Consider the following 25,815-nt stretch of genomic DNA (forward strand, 5'->3'; position numbering starts at 1 on the left):
TTGAGAGAATCATGTGGTCTTTGTTTTTTAATTTGTTTATGTGCTGGATAACATTTATAGATTTACGTATGTTGAACCAGCCTTGAGACCCTGGGATAAAACCAACTTGTTCATGATGTATAATTTGTTTGATGTGTTGCTGGATTCTGTTTGTTAGGATCTTGTTGAATATTTTTGCATCTATATTCATTAGTGATATTGGTCTATAATTTTCTTTTCTTGTTGGGTCTTTTCCTGGTTTGGGGATCAGGGTGATGTTTGCTTCATAGAATGTGTTGGGTAGTCTTCCTTCTTTTTCTACCTTTTGGAACAGGTTGAGTAATATAGGTACTAATTCCTCTTTAAAGGTTTGGTAGAATTCTGACGTAAAACCATCTGGTTCCGGGCTTTTCTTTTTAGGGAGGTTTTGTATAGCTGATGCTATTTCTGAACTTGATATGGGTCTGTTCAACATTTCCACTTGATTCTGGCTAAGTCTTGGAAGGTGATGTGCTTTCATGTATTGGTCAATTTCCTTCAGATTCTCATATTTCTGAGAATTAAGTTTCCTGTAATTTTCATTAAGGATTTTTTGGATTTCTGAGGAGTCTGTTGTTATTTCGTCTTTGTTGTTTCTGATTGATCATATTAGAGATTTTACTCTTTCTTTACTGATTAGGTTGGTCAGAGGTTTATCTATTTTATTGACCTTTTCAAAAAACCAGCTTTTTGATTCATTGATCTGTTGCATTATCTTTTTGTTTTCAATTTCATTTAATTCTGCTCTAATTTTGGTTATTTCTTTTCTTCTACTGCGTTTGGGGTTGGAATGTTCTTCCTTTTCCAGTTGTTTGAGATGTCCCATTAAGTTGTTAACTTCCTCTCTTTCCCTTCTCTTGAGGAAGGCTTGCAGTGCTATAAATTTCCCTCTTAGAACTGCCTTTGCAGTGTCCCAGAGGTTCTCATAGTTTGTGTCTTCATTGTCATTTTGTTCCAAAAATTGGCAATGTCTTTCTTAATCTCATGTCTGACCCAGCTATCATTCAGCATAAGGTTATTTAACTTCCATGTTTTTATATGAGTATGTAGATTCCTGTTGTTACTCAATTCAAGTTTTATTCCATGATGGTCCGAGAAGATGCAAGGAATAATTTCTATTCCTTTAAATTTACTGAGGTTAGGCTTGTGACCTAAAATGTGGTCAATTTTGGAGTAAGTTCCATGGGCTGATGAGAAGTATGTGTATTCAGTTTTGTTGGGATGAAATGTTCTGTAGATGTCTGCTAACTCTAAATATTGGATGATTAGGTTTAAATCTAAGATTTCTTTGTTCAGCTTCTTGCTGGAGGATCGATCCAATACTGCCAAAGGAGTGTTGAAATCTCCGACGATTATGGAGCTGGTGGAAATCAAGTTCCTCATGTCTGTTAGAGTTTCTCTTATAAATTGAGCTGCATTCTGGTTGGGTGCATAGATATTAATAATTGAGATCTCATCATATTGCGTATTATCCTTAACAAATATGAAATGACCATTCTTGGCCTTCCTTACTTTTGATGGTTTAAAGCCTACTGTATCTGCAAATAAAATTGCAACACCTGCTTTTTTCTGATTACCATTTGCCTGAAATATGGATGACCATCCTTTCACCCTGAGTCTGTATTTGTCTTTTAAGTTAAGATATGACTCTTGTATGCAACAAATATCTGCCTTGAGTTTTTGTATCCAGTCAGCTAACCTATGCCTCTTTAGAGGACAGTTTAAGCCATTCACATTAATGGAGAGTATTGATAATTCTGGTGGAATTTTGGGTATCGAGATTTTCAAAGGTCCAGTGGACATTTTTAATCCTTTTGCCAGTGTGGAAGTTGGAGTTTGATCCGAAGTTTCTGAGTGAGTTTACTTTTGTGGTATAGGATTGGGTTGGTCATTGTGGAGGATAGGTCTGAGAATATCCTGAAGAGCTGGTTTACTTATGGCAAATTTTTTCAACATATGAATTCAGTGAAGTATTTATTTTCTCCATCATAAATGAAACTCAGTTTAGCTGGATACAATATCCTGGGTTGAAAGTTATTTTGCTTTAGGAGATTAAAAGTTGATGACCACTCTCTTCTGGCTTGAAAAGTTTCAGCAGAGAGATCTGCAGTTATTCTAATATTCTTTCCTTTTTACGTAAGTTTTTTTTTGCCGCACTGCTTTGAGAATCTTCTCTTTCATGTTATCTTTAGTGAAACTAATTATGATATGACTGGGGGATGACTTATTGGGGATGAATCGTGCTGGGGTTCTGAAGCTGTCTGCTATCTGAATTTCAGATTCTCTAGGCATGTCTGGAAATTTTTCTTTCATAATTTCATGCAGAAGGGCCTCTGTGCCCTTCGAGGCCACTTCATCATTCTCAGAAATCTCAATTATGCGTATATTGCTTTTCTTTGAATTATCTGAGAGTTCTCTGAGTGAGTGATCCGTTTTTGCTCTCCATTTCTCTTCCTCTTTGAGAGATTGGGAACATTCGAAGACTTTATCTTCAATGTCAGAAATCCTTTCTTCTGCTTGCTCCATTCTGTTGCTGAGGGATTCTACTGTATTTTTCATATCTTTGAGGGCTGTAAGTTCTTGCTTCAGTGTGTCTAAGTCTTTGGTGGTTTTGTCTTTAAATTCGTTAAATTCTTGAGACAACTTTTGAATTTCTCCTCGAATTCCTAATTCCATTTTATTAATCTTGTCTGCAATCCAAATTCTGAATCCAATTTCTGACATCTCATCCAGTTGTTTATGAATGGGATCTTCAATCACATCTGCCATATCTTTTCTTGGGGGGGTTGATTTATTCTGGTTATTCATGTTACCAGAGTTTGTCCACTGATTCCGCCCCATGGTTATTTTACTCCCTTTGATTTTTCCCCTGGGGCTTTATCGAGGTCCTGTACAGTGTTGTGGCCTGAGAAAATGGGGCCCTGTCTTGTGCGGTGGGGCTAAGTGGTTCTGTCTTGTTTTTATTTTTTTTTTTATTTTTTTTTTTAATTTGGCCGGGGCTGGGTTTGAACCCGCCACCTCCGGCATATGGGACCGGCGCCCTACCCGCTGAGCCACAGGCGCCGCCCTCTGTCTTGTTTTTAGCTGGTTTCTGTTTGATCCTATTGTAACATTTACTCTCAGCTGTGTGGAAAAAACAACCATTAAGTCACCCCACCCGCCCACCTCTGGCACCAGTTGGAAAAGGAAAATCAAACCTTCCTACAACCGCATACCCAGGGCACCACCTGAAAAGTCCTCAGTCTATTAATTCAGTTCAAAAGGTCCAAATTGATTGTCTCAATCAGCACCTGTCTCGGGTGGGAGATTTCAAGAGGTCTCTGGGAACTGGATCACAGGGGTCTGGTGACTCCTCTGATATGGCTTACTCCAGTGCTGCGTGGAGTCAGGAGGAGCCACCTAGCAAATAGATCAGTCTGGGAAGGTTGATGTCTCCTTTCCCACTTTGCCCCTCCATTGGACCCAGTCACTGGTATCTCTGCAGATGGCTAACTCGGTTGCCTATAGTGAACAGATACTCCAGAGGTTTGCACCTGCCTGAATTGCAAGGAAGTCTTCCCGGCCCGTGCAGTCTGCCGCTATCTAGCAGGAGGAGATGGGGCCTGACATCTTTGTGTGCTTGACGCAGGTGGTGGGAGGGAGGTGTTCACTCAGGCTTAGCCCTGTCCCTGATTGATGTTGCTAACAGAACAGAACAGAACAGACAACTTTGTGGGGTTCTGTCTCTGTTTCTGCTAAAATCACCTACAGAAGTCGGCCTGTTCTGCGTTAAAACGTCTTTGCTGGTGGAGGTTTGTGTCCGATTACCTCTCTGTGTCAGCCCTGCCCTGGAAGCTTCCCAGGTTTGTGAACAGCGTCAGGCAAATCCTTTGCTCACTGGTGGCCTCCTCTGGTTGCCCAGGGAGACAGGGGCTGTGGCTTCAGAATATCCAGAAGTGAGCCATTTTTCTTTTGTTTGCATCCTTGTGATCACAGCTTGCCTCAGCGGTGTTGATGTGCATTCTTCCACCTTCTCTCTTGGTGCGGCTCAAATCCATCAGGACACTTACTAAATTCCTGTCCCTTAACTCTCCTTCTGGAGGGGAGCCTCTGTTGAAAGCTGGCTTCAGTCAGCCATCTTGTCTCTCTGATCCTCCATACTGTTTTCAATGAAGAATTTACTAATTTAAATCCCCCCAAAAGCATTTCCTTTTCTCTGCATCCTTAACACATCTATTATTTTTCAACTCTTCGATAATAGTCATTCTGATGATATAACATGATATCTCCTGGGAGATTTCATTTACATTTTCCTGATAAATGATGTTGAGCATTTTTTCATATGTTTTTCGGCCATTTGTTTATCTTTTTTTGAGAAATGTCGACTCATGTTCTTTGGCCACTTTTTAAAGAGTTTATTTGTTTTAGTTTTTGTTGTTTGGGGGTTTTATTGTTTCTGGTAGTGGTTTGGGGGGAGTTTTGTTAGTTTTTTTTTTTTTTTTAATCATAGCTCGGTACAATAATGCAATCCTGAGGTACAATGTGCTGGTTTTATATACAGTTTGAAATATTTTCATTGAACTAGTTAACATAGCCTTCATGGCATTTTCTTAGTTATTGTGTTCAGACATTTATATTCTACATTCAGTAAGTTTCAGCCGTACACTTCTAAGATGCAGCATAGGTGTGGACCCATTAATTACACTCCCTCCATCCATCTTCCCCTCTCCTTTCCCCTCCCTTGCCCCTTTCCCAAAATTCTTGTTCTGAGATTGGGTTACAGCTTTCATATGAAAGCTATAAATTAGTTTCATATTAGGGCTGAATACATTGGGTACTTTTTCTTCCATTCTTGAGATACTTTGCTAAGAAGAATATTTTTCACCTCCATCCATGTAAACATGAAAGAGGTATAGTCTCCATCTTTCTTTAAGGCTGCATAATATTCCATGGTGTACATATACCAAAATTTATTAATCCATTCATGAGTCAATGGGCTCTTGGGCTTTTTCCATGACTTAGCAATTATGAATTGGGCTGCAATGGACATTCTGATACAAATACCTTGTCATAATGTGATTTTTGGTCTTCTGGATATATACCTCATAGAAGAATTATAGGATCAAATGGCAGGTCTATTTTTAGATCTCTAAGTATTCTCCAAACATCTTTCCAAAAGGAACCTATTAGTTTGCATTCCCACCAGCAATGTAGAAGTGTTCCTTTTTCTCCACATCCACGCCAACATCTCTGGTTTTGGGATTTTGTGATGTGGGCTAAACTTCCTGGAGTTAGATGATATCTCAAAGTAGTTTTGATTTGGATTTCTCTGATTATTAAGGATTCAGACTATACTAAAAATTGATAGTGATCAAAACAGCAGGGTACCGGCACAGAAACAGAGAGGTAGATGTATGGAACAGAATATAGAACCAAAAGATGAACCCAGTTACTTACCAATATTTGATCTTTGACAAGAAAATTAAAAACATTCAGTGGTGAAAAGATTCCCTATTTAACAAATGGTGCTAAGCGAACTGGCTGGAGACCAGTAGAAGACTGAAACTGAACCCACACCTTTCACCATTAACTAAGATAGACCCTCACTGAATTAAAGATTTAAACTTAAGACATGAAACTATATGTTTGTTAGCCATTCATCTGTCTTCTTTAGAGAAGGTTCTATTCATGTCTCTTGCCCATTGATATATGGGATTGTTGGCTTTTTCATGTGGATTAATTTGAGTTCTCTACAGATCCTAGTTATCAAGCTTTTGTCTGATGGAAAATATGCAAATATCCTTTCCCATTGTGTAGGTTGTCTCTTTGCTTTGGTTGTTGTCTCCTTAGCTGTCTCCTTAGAAGCTTTTCAGTTTAATGAAGTCCCATTTGTTTATTTTTGTTGTTGCTGCAATTGCCGTGGCAATCTTCTTCATGAAGTCTTTCTCCAGGCCAATAAATTCCAGTGTTTTTCCTATGCTTTCTTTGAGGATTTTTATTGTTTCATGCCTTAAATTTAAGTCCTTTATCCATCTTGAATCAATTTTTGTGAGTGGGGAAAGGTGTGGGTCCAGTTTCAGTCTTTTACACGTAGATATCCAGGTCTCATAACACCATTTATTGAATAGGGAGTCTTTCCCCCAAGGTATGTTCTTGTTTGTAAAAAAATGTTCATCATCGCTATACATTAGAGAAATGCAAATCAAAACCACCCTGAGATACCATCTAACCCCAGTGAGAATGGCCCAAATCAAAAAATCTCAAAACTGCAGATGCTGGCGTGGATGTGGAGAGAAGGGAACACTTTTACACTGACAGTGGGACTGCAAACTAGTACAACCTTTCTGGAAGGAAGTATGGAGAAACCTCAAAGCACTCAAGCTAGACCTCCCATTTGATCCTGCAATCCCATTACTGGGCATCTACCCAGAGGGAAAAAAATCCTTTTCTCATAAGGACACTTGTACTAGACTGTTTATTGCAGCTCAATTTACAATCGCCAAAATGTGGAAACAGCCTAAATGCCCCCCAACCCAGGAATGTATTAACAAGCTGTATTATATGTACATCATGGAATAGTATTCAGCTATTAAAATAAATGGAGACTTTACATCCTTCGTATTAACCTGGATGGAAGTGGAAGACATTATTCTTAGTAAAGCATCACAAGAATGGAGAAGCATGAATCCTACGTACTCAATTTTGATATGAGGACAATTAATGACAATTAAGGTTATGGGGGGGAGGAAAAGCAGAGAGAGGGAAGAAGGGAGGGGGGCAGGGCCTTGGTGCATGCCACACCTTCTGAGGGCAAGAAATGATTGTAAGTGGGACTTTACCTAACAAATGCCATCAGTGTAACCTGGCTTATTGTACCCTCAATGAATCCCCAACAATAAAAAAAAAGACATGAAACTATAAAAATACTAGAAGAAAGTAAAGGGAAAACTCTTGAAGGAATTGGCCTGGGAAAATATTTTATGAGGATGACCCCCCGGGCAATTGAAGCAGTATCAAAAATACACTACTGGGACCTGATCCAACTAAAAAGCTTCTGCACAGCCAAGAACACAGCAAGTAAAGCAAGCAGACAGCCTTCAGAATGGGAGAAGATATTTGCAGGATATGTCTCTGACAAAGGTTTAGTAACCAGAATCCACAGAGAACTCAAACGTATTAGCAAGAAAGAACAAGTGATCCCATCTCAGGCTGGGCAAGGGACTTTAAGAAAAACTTCTCTGAAGAAGACAGGGGCATGACCTACAGACACATCTTGGGTTTTGTTGTTGTTGTTGTTGTTTTGCTATTGAGTTGTTCGACTTCTTGTGTATTCTGGATATTAGTCACTTGTCAAATAGTTTGAAAATATTTTCTCTCATCCAGTAGGTTTTCTCTTTACTCTGTCAATTATTTCCTTTACTATTCAAATTCTTTTTTTTTTTTTTTTTGTAGAGACAGAGTGTCACTGTACCGCCCTCGAGTAGAGTGCCGTGGTGTCACATGGCTCACAACAACCTCTAACTCTTGGGCTTACGCGATTCTCTTGCCTCAGCCTCCTGAGCAGCTGGGACAACAGGCGCCCGCCACAACGCCTGGCTATTTTGTTGTTGTTGTTGTTGTTGCAGTTTGGCCAGGGCTGGGATTGAACCCGCCAGCCTCAGCATATGGGGCCGACGCCCTACTCACTGAGCCACAGGCGCTAATTTAATATAATCCTATTTCTCTATTTTTGTTTTTGTTGCCTGTGCTGTTGAGATCTTAGTCATGAATTCTTTGCCTAGGCCAATGTCTGAAAGTGTTTTCCCAATGTTTTCTTCTAGTAGTTTGGCCTCTTATTTTAAATCGTTAATCCATCTTTAGTTGATTTTTGTATATGGTGAGTGAAAAGGGTCTAGTTTCTTTTGCATAAGGACATCCAATTTTACCAGAACCATTTATTAAAAAGAGTGTCCTTTCCCTAGTGTATATTCTTGACACCTTTGTTGAAAATCAGTTGGCTATAAATAAGTGAATTTATACCTACCCTCTATTCTGTTCCATATGTCTATGTTTTTATAGCAATACCATACTGTTTTTGACACTCTTTAACTTATATTACGTTTTGAAGTCAGGTAGTGTGATGCCTCCAGCTTTTTTCTTTCACTAAGATTGCTTTGACTATGGGGGCTATTTTTTGATTATATATGAATTTTAAGGTTGTTTTGTTCTATTTCTGTAAAACATGATAAACATTGGCATTTTCATTGGGATTATATTGAATTTATAGATTGCTTTGGGTTGTATGTTCATTTTAAAAATATTAATTTTTCTGATCCGTGAGCATGGATGTCTTTCCATTTATTCTGTTTGTTTGTATGCTTATTAACAAAGACAAGTACTTGGATGATATAGCAGCAGGTTAGGTGAACCAAATCTCAGGCCCCTGGGAAGTAAGCTCAGATGCCGATAGTAATGGATTGGGCTGGCCAGTCACCAAGCTCCAGAACAGCATACGTAGGTCTTTGTGGCAGGGGTCCTAGGAGGATGCCAGGCTGGATGTACCTATCCTTAGGTTCCCAGTAATGTATGAAGGTACTGGATCTGGTAGATAGAGAATGATTCCCAGGCACAATGTTTGGATAGGGCAGCAGTGGCTGCACTGCAGCCTTTTACTTGGGATCTCAAGTTGCTATCAGTGGAAGCAGCTACATGCAGACACTTGAGGAGCATTCACTTTACTTGCACTTTGGTTTTATGGTACAGTATAGTAGAAGTAGTCTCTGGCAGTGGCTGGGGCAACAGAATTGTCTTCAGGTGCATGAAAATGTGCATCTGTTTCACAGCTATGGGTAATAAGGTATTGCCAATGGCTTGTGCTTTAGCCCTGACAGCAGCAGCCAACTACTGTAGTGGCTTCAGGAAGGGGAATTTCAGTGGGGTTTCAGGGATATAGAAAGTTTGTGCATATAGTAGTATATGCACAAACTACTTTTCCCCTGGACAGAATGCAGTCTGATTGGGGCTGGGCTCTCAATATAGCACTTTACTGTAGTTGCTTTGGGCTGGGGAAGGTGGGACACACTATAAACTCCCTTTATGAAGCAATGCCTTCATGTGGTCTCCATGCAGTTCCCTCTTAGTCTCAGGCTCCACAGTGTAAGGGGGCTCAATCCTGGCTAACAATGCATAAATCTGTAGTGGGAATGTATACATCTGGGGATCACTCACTTACCCTTTCCCCATGTTAGGGAGCCTTTCAAGGTTCCCAGATGATCCCAGCCTTGATTCCCTCTCTTTTCTTGCTTTAGGTGTTCCTTGTCACTTCTCTGTTGAATTCCAGTATTCTCTCTTAGATGATCCATTTGAATTGTGATTCTCTACTTGCAGTTCTGTTTCTTTGTGGAGGCGAATACTGGATGCTTCTAGTCAGCCATCTTGAAACCCCTTCCCTTCTATTCTGTTGATATGTAATTATTTACAAAGTTCTCAAAGTTGAAACTATGCACCTAAGGAGTATACCCTTTATGTATGCAACAATTTTGAGACTTAAATTCAAACTTTAATACTATATTTTACTAGATACTTTTTAATTAATGGAGAGATTAGACTCTTAAACAAGGGAGTTCAAAATGTAACTAAATTGTTCTTTTATGGGATTTGCTGAGGTTGAAAAGAAGGCTTTTAATTAAGGGATGCTGAAGGCTCCTATACAATAAGTCCAAATGAAAGAAAAATTAGTTTGTAATAGATCTGTCTTTGACTAATGGAGAAGGACAGTAAATTCTCATACTGGGGCAGGGACAGAAAAGAAGAAAGGGACAAGAGATTCGTTAAAGGAGAAAATTCTTTAAAGGGATTTAATTAATGGCAGTGAAGAATGCTTGCCATTTACCCCCACTCCAAACTAATTGTGCAGACTGTGCTAGAACCTGCCTCCCATTGAGATGGAAGGGGCACTTAACAGAAGGGGAGATTTAAGTCTCCATCTTGATAATATTTTTTCTAGGCTGCAGGACTTTTAGGCCAATCACCCAATAGGATAAGGTGAGAGGATTCTTGGGCGAGTTTGGCATATATTGTCCTGCAGAGTAGGACCATTAAAAACTAGGGCATGGGCTTAAAGAAAGATGAACACTTTATCTCTTTCATGTTTACATGGATGGAGCTGGAACATATTCTTCTTAGTAAAGTATCTCAAAAATGGAAGAAAAAGTATCCAATGTATTCAGCCCTACTATGAAACTAATTTATGGCTTTCATATGAAAACTATAACCCAATTATAACCTAAGAATATGGGGAAGGGGGAGAGGTTGGGGAGGGGGAGGATGAGTGGAGGGAGGGTAATTGGTGGGATCACACCTTTGGTGCATCTTACAAGAGTACATGTGGAACTTACTGAATGTAGAGTGTAAATGTCTCAACACAATAACTAAGAAAAGGAAGGCTATGTTAACCAGTATGATGAAAATATGTCAAATGGTATATAAAACCAGTGTAGGGTGCCCCATGATTGCATTAATGTACATAGCTATGATTTAATAATAAATAATAAGCATCATGAGAAAAAAAATTAAAAAAAAAAGAAATTAGGGCTTGTCTCTCCTCTGAAGGATTTTGAAGCAGCCTTTACTAGCACAGCAAGGAAGAAATACAAGAATACATGAATCACAAAGGTGATTTTGTCCTCTAGGGGACATTGCTCAAAGTCTGGAAACATTTTTAATTGTCACAAATGTGGAGGTGCTACTGGCATTCAGTGGATATAGACCAGAATACTATTAAACATCCCTACAGTGCATAGGAAAGTCTTCTCTCACACGCATGCACACAAAAATAGATTATCTTGTCTAAAATGTCAACAGTGCTCAAGTCAAGAAATGCTGACTGAGATCATGGAGACATACTAGAAGGTTCTAAACTAGAGCCATCTTGAAAGATTTCCACCAAAGATGGCTATGGCCATAACAGGAGAATCCCAGGAGTGTACCACTTAGAACAAGAGCAGGAAGAATGGTTGTTAAGAGTTCAGCTGGAGAGAGCCAAGGAATGGTGCAATATAGATGTTCCTGTTGGGGGGACTCTAAAAACCCCAGCAATATATCCTACAGATATCTGCCAACACTGAGAATATTCAAGAGGGAACAGCAGTTTCAAAGTAACACTAGATGAATGAAGAGGGGAAGAGAAAGGCTTTCCCTCTAATTTCCTCCCCACTTCAATTTCTAAGCCAATCAATGTTCTCCCACATACATATAAGAGCTTCAATCAAGTTGAGATTAGAATGGAATGGTGGTGGGCTGGGAAAAACAGAGAAACTAAAAGAACTAGACCAGGCAACTTTTGAAAATACTTCCCTCATTCAACTTGCATAGCAGCAGACACAAAACTAAAATTAATATTATAATTGAACTACAATGCCACATGTGGGTTTTGCTTCCCTTTTCCAAGGGGAGAAAATAAATTGCAACATCAAGACTGACACCAGCCTTACCTTTCTTTATCCTCTAATATTAGATAACAATTTTAATTTTTTTATACATACCTTTATCCTTTTTGTTATTAGGCTGAATGCCACCTCAGTCTTTCCCTTATACATCAAAGCCCTACTCATCCTTTATTTTTTTTTTAATTTTTATTTCAGAATACTATTAGGATACAAATACTTTGATTATGTGGATTGCTTTTGTACTGCTTGAATCTGATCTAAGTTATAAGTGTGCTTATCACCCAGATAGTATACATTGTACATGTTAGGTGTGATTCCTTCCATCCTCTCCTCCCCACATCCTCCTGCTTGATTTCCATTGAGTTTTACTTCCCTATTACTCCTTTAAAACCTAAATTAAATATTTTCTTCTCTGGGGAGCTTTTTCCAGATCCAATTTTTCTCTAAAATTTCAGTAGCCCTTTTAAAATTACATTTCTTAGTACATAAATCCCTTCTTGCTTTATGTAGAACTGGTATATATATGTATGTTCCACTACATGCTAAATATAATTCTAAAGTATAAGTTAAATGATGATTGTATGTCTAATTTCTCCTAGTATCTCTTACTATGTAAATCACTTTTACATTACTAGGCTCTTAAAAAGTATCTTTAATTAATGATTCATCATGAAAAATATATCTAACATTTTAAAAGATAAACAATATTTTGAAGACAATGTATTTAGATTATAGATTTTAATTATAGGGCCTTCAAAAAATAAAATTTCATTTAATTTTATTTTTAAAGGCAGCTCCCAGCAGAAAAAAAGCTTTTTGTTCAGGTGATTGCCACATGGAAAGAAATAATGTCAAAAGTACAAAACAAACAGAATGCTTTGCAAATAACCAACTCTGCAGGAATACTGGAAATTTTGCAAAATTGTAATATACATCTTGAAAGTATAAAGAAAAGCCTTGAGGTAAAACTATAGCAATTCTATAGTGGAGAATTATTTAACCTTACAAAAGTAAAGTAAAAGTACTATTATGTAATCTATTACAGAAACTAATTTCAATGCAGATTATTGTTCTTGATTCCAGTTGCCAATAATTTTTCAAACTCTTCCTATCTACAGTGTAAAATAAAATGTTTATTTTATTTATGACTTTTCACAAAGTACCAAACTTTTGTGTGCCCAGATTTCCTTATCCTTAAATTGAAAATAACCTCACCTTGAGAGTCTTTGTGTTAAATGAGATGATGCATTTAAAGTATAAGAGCTAGCACAAAGAAAGTCCTTAATGAAGGTTACAGTTATCAGCAACATTATTGTCAAGTTGGTAAATTCATCAAAAGTTGAACTAGAATATTTTTATGAGTTGTAAATTAAATTATTGATTCCATAAATTTTTACACTGCCAGAACATTCAATATCAGACATATATATCGTTTAATATTAGATTTAATAATTGTGATTCATAGTGCATATAATCACTTTAATTCATAACCAAGATTTTTACTCAGTTATTCATCAATTTTCCTTGATGAACACAAGTCACAGTGGTTGTGGTAATTCCTCCAAAATGCTTATCAGCTATAACAGCCTATAAGAAGTATTCTGCCTAGGCAGGCCCTCCTCTATTCAAATCTGTGCTCTAGGGCAGGAATAAGGGGCCACACTCATAATAGTTGTGGTTAATAATAGCCTTTGGCAACCCTTCCAATTCTTTCTTAGACATTTTTTGACTATTACTGGGGATCATTACAGACTAGTAGTCTTCCATTTATTAACATATTGAGCACCTACTTGGTACCATGCACTGGTGCTTATGTGTTGGAACTACAAAAATAAAAGACATGTTCCCTACTATTATATAACTCAAAATTTATTTTAGGAAACAAAAAAGTAAGGTGATAGTATGATAAAATGCGATATATGCTATGATAGGTTGGATGGTATGACTATATAAAAGGGATGAAATTAAATCAGCTTGGGGAAAATGATAACCTTACCTGGGTCTTGAAAGAAATGCAGGTGTTCTTTAGGTAAAAGAGTCTGAATAGAGATGAGTAGGTGGGTAACAAAAGCACCTGGGCAAAGGTAAAAAGAACAAAGACATAGAGCCATTAGCAAGTATGGCGCAGTCTGAATTTGTGAACAGGATGGTACAGATGAAACATAGGCTGCAAATGGGAAAATGGTCAGAGATGAGATTCTCCAAGGAAACAGGGGACAGTGGGTAAAAGGTCTTGAATATCACAATGGGTTTTAACTTTATGAGTAGCCACTGAAGGATTTTAAGAATGAAATAATTTACCTGAGAAATATCTTTCTGGAAAGAAGCCGAGAATGTGGATTGGAGACAGTAAAAACAGATATTTAAAAACCAGACTGGAAATTTGGGGGCTAACACAAAGCATTGGTGACAAAACTTCAGGTGGAGCCAAGAGCATCAGCTAAGTAGAGGATAAAGGAAATAGGTCCTGGATTTTGACAGCTTAGCAAAAGAAGTGGAAGCTACTCATACACAGAGATAGGAGGTAGAGGACAAGGTGGCTTGTGTGGAAACAAGCTTGGTTCATGTTGAAAATCTATTATTTATGGTACATTAAAGCTAACATCTTCAATTAGTGATTGGTTATATAAATCTGGGGCATAAGAAATGATCTGAACTGAAGAGCAAGCATGTAGGTATCAAATAATTCAAGAAGAGGATGATGTGTAGGAAGAGTGATGAAGATAAAACTCAAGAGATGTCAACATTAAGGTTTAGGGGACAAAAGGGACTCTCAAGTGAAAAATATAAAAAGTGGCTGAGGGATGGAAGAGTGAAATGCCAGAAGTCAAAACAAAAGAGTCAACAGTGTTAAAAGATATGAAAATACCATACAACATGACGAGTAAAAAGCTCCCAGCAATTTTGGTAAATTGGGGGCCAGATGGCGGAATGTGAGATAACTGACAGATGAAACTGACAGATGAGTATATAAAGATTTTGAGTTAAGAGACTATCTTTTCAGGAACTTGTGTGTAGAGAAGATGGGCAAGTAGACAGCAGCTAGAAGAGAATAAAGGGAAAAGGAGGACTTCCTATGGTTTTTCAATGAGAACAATTTAAAGGAAGACTTGTTGCAAGAGTGAGGTGACAATAGGGGAGAGTAATAAATAAAGCCAAGGGTGACTTAGCCTGGAATGAGTGAAGGAGCATTTCTTCCTCTGAAAAGGAGTTACTTAAGACCAGAGTTAATGCCTCTAAGTTGTGGAGAGGGATAGAAAGTGTAGAAATTCTCTGTACAGTCAAATGTGACATCATATGTGAAATGATAACTTATTCTCCAAGATGATAACTCCACCTATAGGAAATAAGAGCAGAAAGTTGAAAGCATTAGAAATCAATGCTGATAATACCAAGATACTGGGCTTTATTAATAATCAATAAGAAAATGGAGTGTGTATGTGTGTGGGTGTCTGTGTGTGTCAGAGTTGAGGGTGTTCATTCATTTTGGTTTTCATTTTAGATTTGCTTTATGAAAATTTTTGCTTTTTAAGTATAGCTTTCATTAAGCATGAGATGTTATTTTGACTGATTCTACTATGCATGCTATAACTTTAATATTGGGGCCTTTGTTAGTAAATGTAGTCCTAAATAAGGATGTAATTCATATCATGACTAAACATATTTTGAATTGAATTTCTTTCGGTTCTGGACAGGACTATCTTGAAATTAAAAGAGTTATTTTCCCAAGATTTTACTTTCTGAGCAATGCTGAGCTTCTTGATATTCTAGCAAATAGCAGAAATCCTGCATCTGTACAGGTAATAATATTATTCTCTATTCAGCAATATTATCTCCTGAGAGGGTCAGGGTTTTATAATGTTACTGACATTTGTTTCTGTTTCACAGCCTCATCTTGTGAAATGTTTTGAAAATGTAAAACACTTATTGATATGGAAACATGAAATTGGCCCTCCTGCTGTAAAAATGCTCATATCTGCTGAAGGAGAAGGTCTTCTGTTGCCAAAGTATGATAAATATTATAACCTAAATGTTTAGACTCCATACATATTCATTATTTAATACTTCTTTGAAATTTCTAATATTTCATAAAGTTTGCTAAGCAAACTATTTCTTCAAAGATAATATCCTTGAGCAAATACACTTTTGCCTTCCTGTAAACCCTATGATACATAAACTTCTCATCTTTGCTTTAATTAACAGTAAAGAAAGTAATCTTCAAACTCCTGGGGACAGTCTAATTTGCACTTGCCTTTTGCTCTGTCATTAAGCTCTACCTTAAGTTGCCTAAGTTTTTAGTCTTGTCCTCTTTTTGATTTTATTATATGAGCATAGATAGGAAGGAAACTTTCTAATTGCTTGAGGCTGTTGATACTACTCGCACTGTTGCTTCCACATATGTCTGGTTTTATCATGATCAGCTCCCAGGCAATAATAATTATTGAGGTCCTTCCATTACACTGGTGCAACTGGCCAGCCCCAGGAAGGATTATCCAACTTCTGGTATGTGGCTTCTGATGTAAATTAATTTTAAGAATGAAATGGAAGATGGCCAACTGGACCAGCTTTTGACAGAGACTTCATCTGGAGGGAGAAATAATGGACAGAATGAACTCAATGAAGCTGAAGTTCGGGACCTAAGCTGAGAAAGAAGATTGATGAGTGCACATCATCCTTGCTTAGGCAAGCTCCAACTTCAAGGAAACAAATTCCAGGTACAAAACTCATCATCAAGAGTACTCAAGACCCCTCCTCCAAGAGGGTGGCTTGCTGTGTATTCTCTACAAGTGAGCAATGACAAAAGACCTCTTATTTTATCCCACAGCAGAGAGCCACTAAATACCAGGCCTCCTTCTCCAGAGAGGTCCCACCTGTGAGCCTAGGCATTCTCCTGCCTGGCGTAAAATTGAACAAAGATTTTGCCCGCAATTCTGAACTCCCAGTCCACCCTTCTCCCCTTTCTTGGAGGACTATAGGCCTACCCCCTGCAGAGCCCAGAGTGTTTGGCAATTCTGTGACATGCCTGGGTATTGTGTGGGCAGCAGGACTGCAATGCTGAAATAGTGACTCAAGTGGAAGTTGTGGGGTGTGGGAAAAGTTAAACAAGCAGGAGAGAGAGAAATGCCATTGCACCTGGCAGGCAATGGGCCTCACACCCTTGGTCAGACTTTGGTGTAGCACTTCCACAATTTTTTTGGCCACTGGAGGAAGGCAGGATACAGCCCCTCATGTTTGCTGGTGGTGGAGCATGGCTGGGGCAGTGGCACAGACTGTGTAGGGAAGAAAAACGTGCTGTGATGGTGCCCACCAGACCATCCTGGCACACGCTCTGCTTGAACACTACCCAAATTCTGTTGTGCACTATAGAGAACCAGGCCTCAGCACCTTGGAGTTGCCAGTGGCAGTGTGCAGTGGGAGAGGAGGCACTGACTCCCTTTTGACTCTAACAGGTGCATATCCCTGGCAATGTTGCTTACTCAAGGGAACCAGGCCAAAGCCCCATGGGGTTAGTGCATGGCTATGGTGGCAGTGCATGGCTATGGTGCAAGGTGGGGAAGGAGGCACTGACTCCCCTGCACTGACTCTTTTGCTGGGAGGTCCTTCCTGACTCCATTGAGCAGCAGATCAAGCCAGACTCCAGCATCTTGGGTTTTGGGGTCGAAGCATCTTGGGGATCCCTGCTGTTAGATTGCTGGGGACTTTCTGAACTCTCCCAGTTGAGTAGTGATTGTGCTACCTAGGAAAACTGGATTGGAGCTCATGACCTGGCCTGTCCACCTGGAGATGCTCTAAGGTTCAGCCGTGGTTATGTTCTAGTGGAAGGGACTGATTCTCCTCCCGCAGTTCTGATTGCTGGGGAGTGGGGTGTCTCAATTGCTTGTATCCCTCCCCAGCTGATATTTCGACCTAAATCTGTGACTCATTATGATTGGACAGAGGCTAGCTAACTGAAGGAGAGAGCCACCTAGACTTATCACACCAGTCAGGTCCTCAGAGTCTCAGGATGCAGGTCTGAAAGGGACATTTGTAAAGCTGTTCAGGAAAGTCACAACCACCAGCCCAAGTTCTTTGGTAGAGAGCTGGTTAACTACAATTCCTAGGGTTCTCAATCCAAACTCACACTACCAGTTTTACTATCCAAACTTCAGAAAATAATCATGGGGCAGAACTGGCAGGAGAACTCTAGTAACATGAATATTCAGAGTAGATCAATTCCCTCAAGGAATAACAAAGGAGATATGTCAGAAGATGCCATTCATAAACAAACAACTGAAATGTCAGATATAGAACTGAGAAGATGGATGGCAAATAAAATGAATGGAATAGAGGAAAACATGGAAAGAGAAATCCAAAGAGTTGTTCAAAATTTGTCGAAGGAAATTAATGAATTCAAACACAAAATCAATAAAGAGATGGACACAATGGAAAAAGAGATATTAGAGCTCAAGGAAATGAAAACATTATTTGAGGAGCTTTGAAATACAGTAGAATCCCTCAGAAATAGAGTTGAGCATGTAGAAGTATGGATTTCTGAAATTGAACATAAGGCTTTTGAATCTTACCAAGTGATTAAAGAGGCAGAGAAAAGGAAAGAAAAACTGATCATTCCCTAAGAGAGTTGTAGGATCTCACCAAAAGATCATACATTTGTGTTATAGGAATTTCTGAAGGAAAAGAGGATGATCCTAAAGGCACAGATGCTCTATTAGTGAGGAGAATTTCTCAAGCATTGCAAGAGATACAGAAATTCAGATAGTTGCCAGTTTCAGAACCCCACCAAGACTCAATTTGAATAAAGCATCTCCTAGAAATATTGTAATTAACTTTGCCAAAGTTAAAGAAGAAAATTCTGCAAGAAACCAGATATAAGAAAAGAATTACCTACAAAGGCAGTATAGTCCAACATTAGAATGACGACAGATCTCTCAGCTGAAACGTTTCAAGGCAGAAGAGGATGGTCACTGACTTTCAATCTCCTAAAACAAAATAACATTCAGCTCAGAATCCTGTATCCAGCTAAACTGAGTTTCCTTTGAGATGGAGGAATCAAATACTTTATTAACATAGACGTATGGAGGAAATATGCCATAAATAAGCCAGCTCTCCAGAAAATACTGAGACCTATCTTCCATAATGATCAGCACAATGGTCTACTCACCCAGAAACTTTTGAAAACACTTAACTTCCACAATAGTGAAAGGATTAAAAATATCCCCTGGACATTTGAAAAACATGACACCCAAAACACTACCATGCCTATCAATTCTCTCAATTAGTGTGAATGGCTTGAATTGTTCTCTAAACAAGGACAGGGTAGCTGACTGGATACAAAAACTCAGGCCAGATTTCTGTTGCCTATAAGAGACTCATCTTACCTCAAAAGATAAAAAAAGACTCAGGGTGAAGGGATGGACATCTATAATACAAGCAAATGGAAATTAGTAAAAACCAGGGGTTGTAATTTTATTTGCAGATGCAATAGGATTTAAACCAACAAAAATAAGGAAAGACAGGGATGGACACTACGTATTTGCCAAGGGAAATACTCTACATGAAGAGATTTCAATAATTAACATTTATGCACCCTACCTAAATGCTCCTCGATTTATAAAGAAAACCCTAATGGATTTGAACAATGCGCTATCTTCCTGCACTATAATAGCTAGAGATTTTAACACCCTTTTACCAGTTCTGGATAGATCCTCCAAGAAGAAAATAAACTAAGAAATAATAAACTTAAACTTGACTATAAGACATATGGACTTAACAGATACCTACAGAACATTTCATCCTAATAAACCTGAATACACATTCTTTTCATCATCCCACAGATCATCTTCCAAAATTGATCAAATTTTAGGACACAAATCTAATCTCAAGAAATTAAAAAGAATAGAAATTATTCCTTCTATCTTCTTTTTTTAAATTAAATCATAGCTGTGTACATAATGCAATGAGAAGGCACCATACACTGGTTTTATATACCATTTGACATATTTTCATCACACTGGTTAAAGATAGCCTTCCTGGCATTTTCTTAGTTATTGTGTTAAGGCATTTATATTCAACATTTAGTAAGTTTCACATGTACCCTTATAATATGCACTGTAGGTATGATCCCACCAATCACCCTCCCTCTGCCCATTCTCCCACCTCCCCTCCCCTCCATCTCCCCCTTCCTCACATTCTTAGGTTATAGCTGGGTTATAGCTTTCATATGAAAGCCATACATTAGTTTCATAGTAGGGCTGAGTACATTGGATACTTTTTCTTCCATTCTTCAGATAGTTTACTAAGAAAAATATGTTCCAGTTCCATCCATGTTAACATGAAAGAGGTAAAGTGTCCATCTTTCTTTAAGGCTGCATAATATTCCATAGTGTACATATACCACAATTTATTAATCCATTGGTGGATCAATGAGCAGTTGGGCTGCAATAAACATTCTGCTGAAAATATCTTTGTCATAATGTGATTTTTGATCTTCTGGGTATATACCTAGTAAAGGAATTATGGGATTGAAAGGCAGGTCCATTTTTAGATGTCTAAGTGTTCTCCAAACATCTTTCCAAAAGTAAAGTATTAATTTCCATTCCCACCAGCAGTGTAGAAGTGTTCCCTTTTCTCCACATCCACAACATCTCTGGTCTTGCGATTTTGTGATATGGGCTAAACTTACTGGAGTTAGATGATATCTCAAAGTAGTTTTGATTTGCATTTCTCTGATGATTCAGGATGATGAACATTTTTTCATGTCTGTAGGCCATGCACCTCACTTCTTCAGAGAAGTTTCTCTTCAAGTCCCTTGCCCAGCCTACAATGGGATCACTTGTTCTTTTCTTGTTAACACGTTTGAGTTTTCTGTAGATTCTAGTTACTAAACCTTTGTTGGAGACATAACCTGAAAATATCTTCTCCCATTCTGAGGGCTGTCTGCTTGCTCTACTTATGGTGTTCTTGGCTGTGCAGAAGGTTTTTAGTTTGATCAGGTCCCAGTAGTGTATTTTTGAAGCTGCTTCAATTGCCCAGGGGTCCTCCTCATAAAATATTCACCCAGACTAATTTTTTCAAGAGTTTAACCTGCACTTTCTTCTAGTATTTTTATAGTTTCATGTCTTAAGTTTAAATCCTTAATCCAGTGAGAGTGTCTCTTAGTTAATGGTGAAAGGTGTGGGTCCAGTTTCAGTCTTCTACTGGTCTCCAGCCAGTTCACCCAGCACCATTTGTTAAATAGGGAATCTTTTCCCCACTGAATGTTTTTAATTGGCTTGTCAAAGATGAAATAACAGTAAGTAGCTGGGTTCATCTTTTGGTTCTCTATTTCTTTCCATACATTTACTTCTCTGTTTCTGTGCCAGTACCATGCTCTTTTGATCACTATCGATTTATAGTATAGTCTGAGGTCTGGTAGCATTATTCCTCCTGCTTTGTTTTTATTTCTGGGTAATGTCTTGGCTATTTGAGGTTTTTTCTGATTCCATATAAAACAAAGTATTATTTTTTTCAAGATTGTTAAAGTATGACAGTGGATCTTTAAGAGGGATTGCATTAAAATTGTACATTGCTTTGGGTACTACGGACATTTTAACAATGTTGATTCTTCCCAGCCATGAGCATGGTATGATTTTCCATTTGTTAACCCTTTCAGCGATTTCTTTTCTTAGAGTTTCATAGTTCTTCTATAGAGATTTTTCATGTCCTTTGTTAGATAAACTCCCAAATATTTCATCTTCTTTGGCACTACTGTGAATGGAATAGAGTCCTTAAGTGTTTTTTCAGCTTGACTATTTTTGGTATATATAAAGGCTACTAATTTCTGGATGTTGATTTTGTAACTTGAGATGCTGCTATATTCCTTTATACCTTCTAAGAATTTTGTAGTAGAATCCCTGGTATTTTCCAGATATACAATCATATCATCTGTGAAGAATGAAAGTTTGATGTTTCTAACCATATATGGATACATTTGATCACCTTTTCTTCCCTAAATGTGATGGTTAAAACTTCCATTACAATGTTAAAAAGCAGTGGAGACAATGGACAACCTTGCCTCGTTCCTGATCTGAGTGGAAATGATTTCAATTAAACTCCATTCAATGTGATATTGGCTGTGGGTTTGTTATAGATGGCCTCTATTAGTTTAAGAAATGTCCCTTCTATACCAATTTTCTTAAGTGTTCTTATCAGGAAGTGATGCTGGATATTATCAAAAGCTTTTTCCGCATCAATTAAGAGAATCATATTGTCTGTGTTTTTTAATTTGTTTATGTGCTGAATTATATTTATAGATTTACATGTACTGAACCAGCCTTGAGACCCTAAGATAAAATGACTTGGTCATGATGTATAATTTGTTTGATGTCTTGCTGGATTCTGTTTGTCAGAATCTTGTTGAATATTTTTGCATCTATATTCACTAGTGATATTGGTCTATAATTTTCTTTTCTTGTTGGGTCTTTTCCTGGTTTGGAGATCAGGGTGATGTTTGCTTCATAGAAAGTGTTTATTAGTATTCCTTCTTTTTCTATATCTTGGAACAGGTTGAGTAATGTAAGTACTAGTTCCTCCTTCAAGATTTGGTAGAATTCTGACGTGAAGCCATCTGGTCCTGGGCTTTTCTTTTTAGGGAGATTTTGTATGCTTGATGCTATTTCAGAACTTCATATAGGCCTGTTCAACATTTCCACTTGATTCTGGCTATTCTTTGAAGGTGACATGCTTCCAAGTATTGGTCAATTTCCTTCAGATTTTCATATTTCTGAGTATAAGTTCTTATAGTATTCTTCAGGATTTTTTTTGAATTTCTTAGGAGTCTGTTATTTCATCTTTGTCATTTCTGATTGATGAAATTAAAGATTTTATTCTTTTTTTCTGGTTAGGTTAACCAAAGGTTTATCATTTTTATTTACCTTTTAAAAAAACCAACTTTTTGATTTATTGATCTGTTGTATAATTCTTTTGTTTTCAATTTCATTTAATTTGGCTCTAATTTTGGTTATTTCTTTTCTTCTACTGGGTTTGGGGTTGAAGTGTTCTTCATTTTCCAGGTGCTTGAGATGTCCCATTAGGTTGTTAACTTCCTCTCTTTCCATTCTTTTGAGGAAGGCTTGCAGTGCTATAAAATTCCCTCTAAGGACTGCCTTTGTCATATCCCAGAAGTTCTGATAATTTGTGTCTTCATTGTCATTTTGTTCCAAAAATCCCGAAATTTCATTCTTAATCTCATCTATGACCCTGCTATCATTCAGCATAAGGTTATTTAACTGTCATGTTTTTCTATGAGTATGCAGATTTCTGTTGTCACTGAGTTCAACTTTTATTCCATGGTGGTCCGAGAAGATGCAAGGAATAATTTCTATTTTTTTAAAATTTACTGAGTTTAGACTTGAGACCTAAGATGTGATTGATTTTGGAGTATGTTCTGTGTGCTTAAGAGAAGTAGATGTATTTGTTTTGTTGGGATGAAATGTTCTGTAGATGTCTGTTAAATAAAAATGTTGGATGGTTAGGTTTAAATCTAAAATTTCTTTGCTCACCTTCTTCTTGGAGGATCTATCCAACACTGCCAAAGGAGTGTTAAAACCTCCAACTATTATGGAGCTGGAGGAAATCAACTTGCTCGTGTTGTTAGAGTTTCTATTATAAATTGAGGTGCATTCTGGTTGGATGCATAATATTAATAATTGAAATTTCATCATATTGAGAATTACCCTTAACAAAGATGAAGTAACCATTCATATCCTTCCTTACTTTTGTTGGTTTAAAACCTATTGTATCTGCAAATAGAATTAGAACACCTGCTTTTTTCTGATTTCCATTTGCCTGAAATATGGCCAACCATCATTTTACCCTGAGTCTATATTTATCTTTTAAGGTAAGATGAGATTCTCATATACAGCAGATATCTGGCCTGAGTTTTTGTATCCATTCAGCCAACCTGTGCCTCTTTAGAAGACAGTTTATGCCATTCACATCAATCGAGAATACTGACAAGCATGGTAAAATTTTGAAAGTCCAGTGGACATTTTTAATCCTTTTGCCACTGTGGAAGTTAGAGTTTGATCAAAATTTTCTGAGTGAGTTTGCTTTTGTAGTAAAGTATTGTGCTGGTCATTATGGTGTATAGGTCTGAGAATATCCTGAAGTGATGGTTTGGTTATGGCAAATTTCTTCAACACGTGAATGTCATTAAAGTATTTAATTTCTCCATCATAAATGAAACTCAGTTTAGCTGGATACAGGATACTGGGTTGAAAGTTATTTTGTTTAAGGAGATTAAAAGTTGATGACCACTCTCTTCTGGCTCGAAACGTTTCAGCAGAGAGATCTGCAGTCATTCTAATGTTCTTTTCTTTACAGGTTATGGTTTTCTTACATTTGGCTGCTTTCAAAATTTCCTCCTTCATATTAACTTTAGTGAAGTTAATTATGATGTGCCTGGGGGATGTCTTACTCGGGTTGAGTCGTGCTGGAGTTCTGAAACTGTCTGCTATCTGAATTTCAGAATCTCTTGGCATGTCTGGAAAATTCTCCTTCATGATTTCATGGAGAAGAGGCTCTGTGCCTTGCAAAGCCACTTCATTGCTTTCTGGGATTCCAATGAGGCAGATATTAGCATTCTTCGATTTATCCCAGAGCTCTCTGAGAAAATTATCCATTTTTGCTCTCCATTTCTCTTCCTCTTTGAGAATTTGGGAGTGTTCAAAAGCTTTGTCTTCAATGTCAGAAATGCTTTCTTCTGCTTGCTCCACTCTATTACTGAGGGATTCTATTTTATTTTTTCAGATCTTTGAGGGCTGTAAATTCTTGCTTCAAGGTGTCAAAATCTTTGGTTATCTTGTCTTTAAATGTGTTGAATTCTTGAGACAACTTCTGAATTTCTTCTCAAATTTCCAATTCCCACTTTTCCTCCATTCTATTAATCTTGTTTGCAATCCAAACTCTGAAGTCAATTTCTGACATCTCGGCCATCTGTTTATGAATGGGATCTTCAGGTTACGTCTGCTATATCTTTCCTGGAGGGGGGTTGATCTACTCTGGTTATTCATGTTACCAGAGTTTTTCTGCTGATTTCGCACCATGATAATTTTACACCATGACAGATGAGTGGATAAAGAAAAGTTGGGTTCGGGGCTCCAGGAGTAGTGATTAACCAGCCCTTTTCCCAAAAGCTGGGACTGGTGTCTGTACCTTTTCCCCTGGAGCTTTGCCAAGTATTTGTACATGCTACAGACTGAGAAACTGGGGGCCTGCTTGGTGTGGTAGGGCTAAGTAGCTCTGTCTTGTTTTCAGCTGTTCTCTGTCCGAACCTAGTGAATCAGTTACTCTGGGTTGAAATCTCAGCTGTGGAGAAATATTACGTCCTCATGCGATTCACCCAGTTCAAGTGGTCCAAATCAATTGTCTCAGTCAGCACCTGACTCAAGTGGGAGAGTTTAAAACATCTCTGGCAACTACATTTCAAGGGTCTGTTGAGAACTCAACTCAAATATGACTTGCTCCAGTGCTCCGTGAGGTCAGGAGGACCCACCCAGCAAATAGATTAGTCTGAGAAGGTTGATGTCTCCTTCCCCACCTTGCACCTCTGTCACACCCAGTCACTGACAACCCCACAGGGCTATGACCCAGTTGCCTCCAATGAGCAGATACCCCAGAGGTTTGCACTTGCCTGAATCACTGGGAAATCTATGTCTCCTTAGTCAGGCCACTGCTCTCTGCCACTATCTGGCAGGGGGAGGTGAAGCCTGACAGTCTCGGTGCTTGATGGAGGTTGGGGCTGTTCACTCAGGTCCAGCTTCACCCCTGATTGATGTTTCTGACAGAACAGAACAACTCTGTGGAATCTGTTTCTGTCCCAGCTAAATTCCCCTGCAGAGAGAAGCTGTTTTGAATTCACAGAACCTGCAGCTCAGGCCCTGTTTTTGCTGCTGCCCAGTCATTTGTATTTGCAGCATGGTTAGTTGTAAATTCTAGCCTCCTGACCTCCTTTGTCTAGGCTGATGATCCCCTGAGGGCCAGCTGCATCTTAGGCTCAGTAAAGCTGTCCTCTGGGTCAGTCCCACCTGGGATTCTTCCAGCTGTGTGCATGTGTTTTCTAGTCCCTGGGCTCCATGCAGGCCGGTACCACCTCAAGCAAACCCTTTACTCATAGGGCCTCGTTTCCATGCCAGATCTTTTCTGCCAGTGGCTGCCACCAGGGAAGATGTCTGGCCTCATCTGGTTGCACAGAGAGACAGGGGGTGTGACTGTGGAATATCCAGGGGTGAGCCCTGTTGTTGCCAAAAAAGTGGCTACTGCTCTGTGCCTCGGGGCACCCCCACTCCAGTGTGGTTCCCTCTCAGCCGACTGTCATCTCCTCACTCCCATACCACAGAATCAGGATTGGCCAGCA

General features: G+C 38.5%; 1 protein-coding gene across 1 annotated transcript in view; it reads left to right on the forward strand.

Moving 5' to 3' along the window:
• Positions 1 to 25,815, forward strand: part of DNAH14 (dynein axonemal heavy chain 14) — an 862,921-nt gene that overhangs the window by 204,278 nt on the left and 632,828 nt on the right. Inside the window, 3 exon segments of the mRNA XM_053607548.1 lie at positions 12,214 to 12,385; positions 15,119 to 15,223; positions 15,312 to 15,430. Coding sequence (XP_053463523.1) covers positions 12,214 to 12,385; positions 15,119 to 15,223; positions 15,312 to 15,430 — 396 coding nt within the window.

The sequence above is a fragment of the Nycticebus coucang genome, chromosome 10 (genome assembly GCF_027406575.1).
Source record: "Nycticebus coucang isolate mNycCou1 chromosome 10, mNycCou1.pri, whole genome shotgun sequence".
In the NCBI taxonomy this organism is placed as follows: domain Eukaryota; kingdom Metazoa; phylum Chordata; class Mammalia; order Primates; family Lorisidae; genus Nycticebus; species Nycticebus coucang.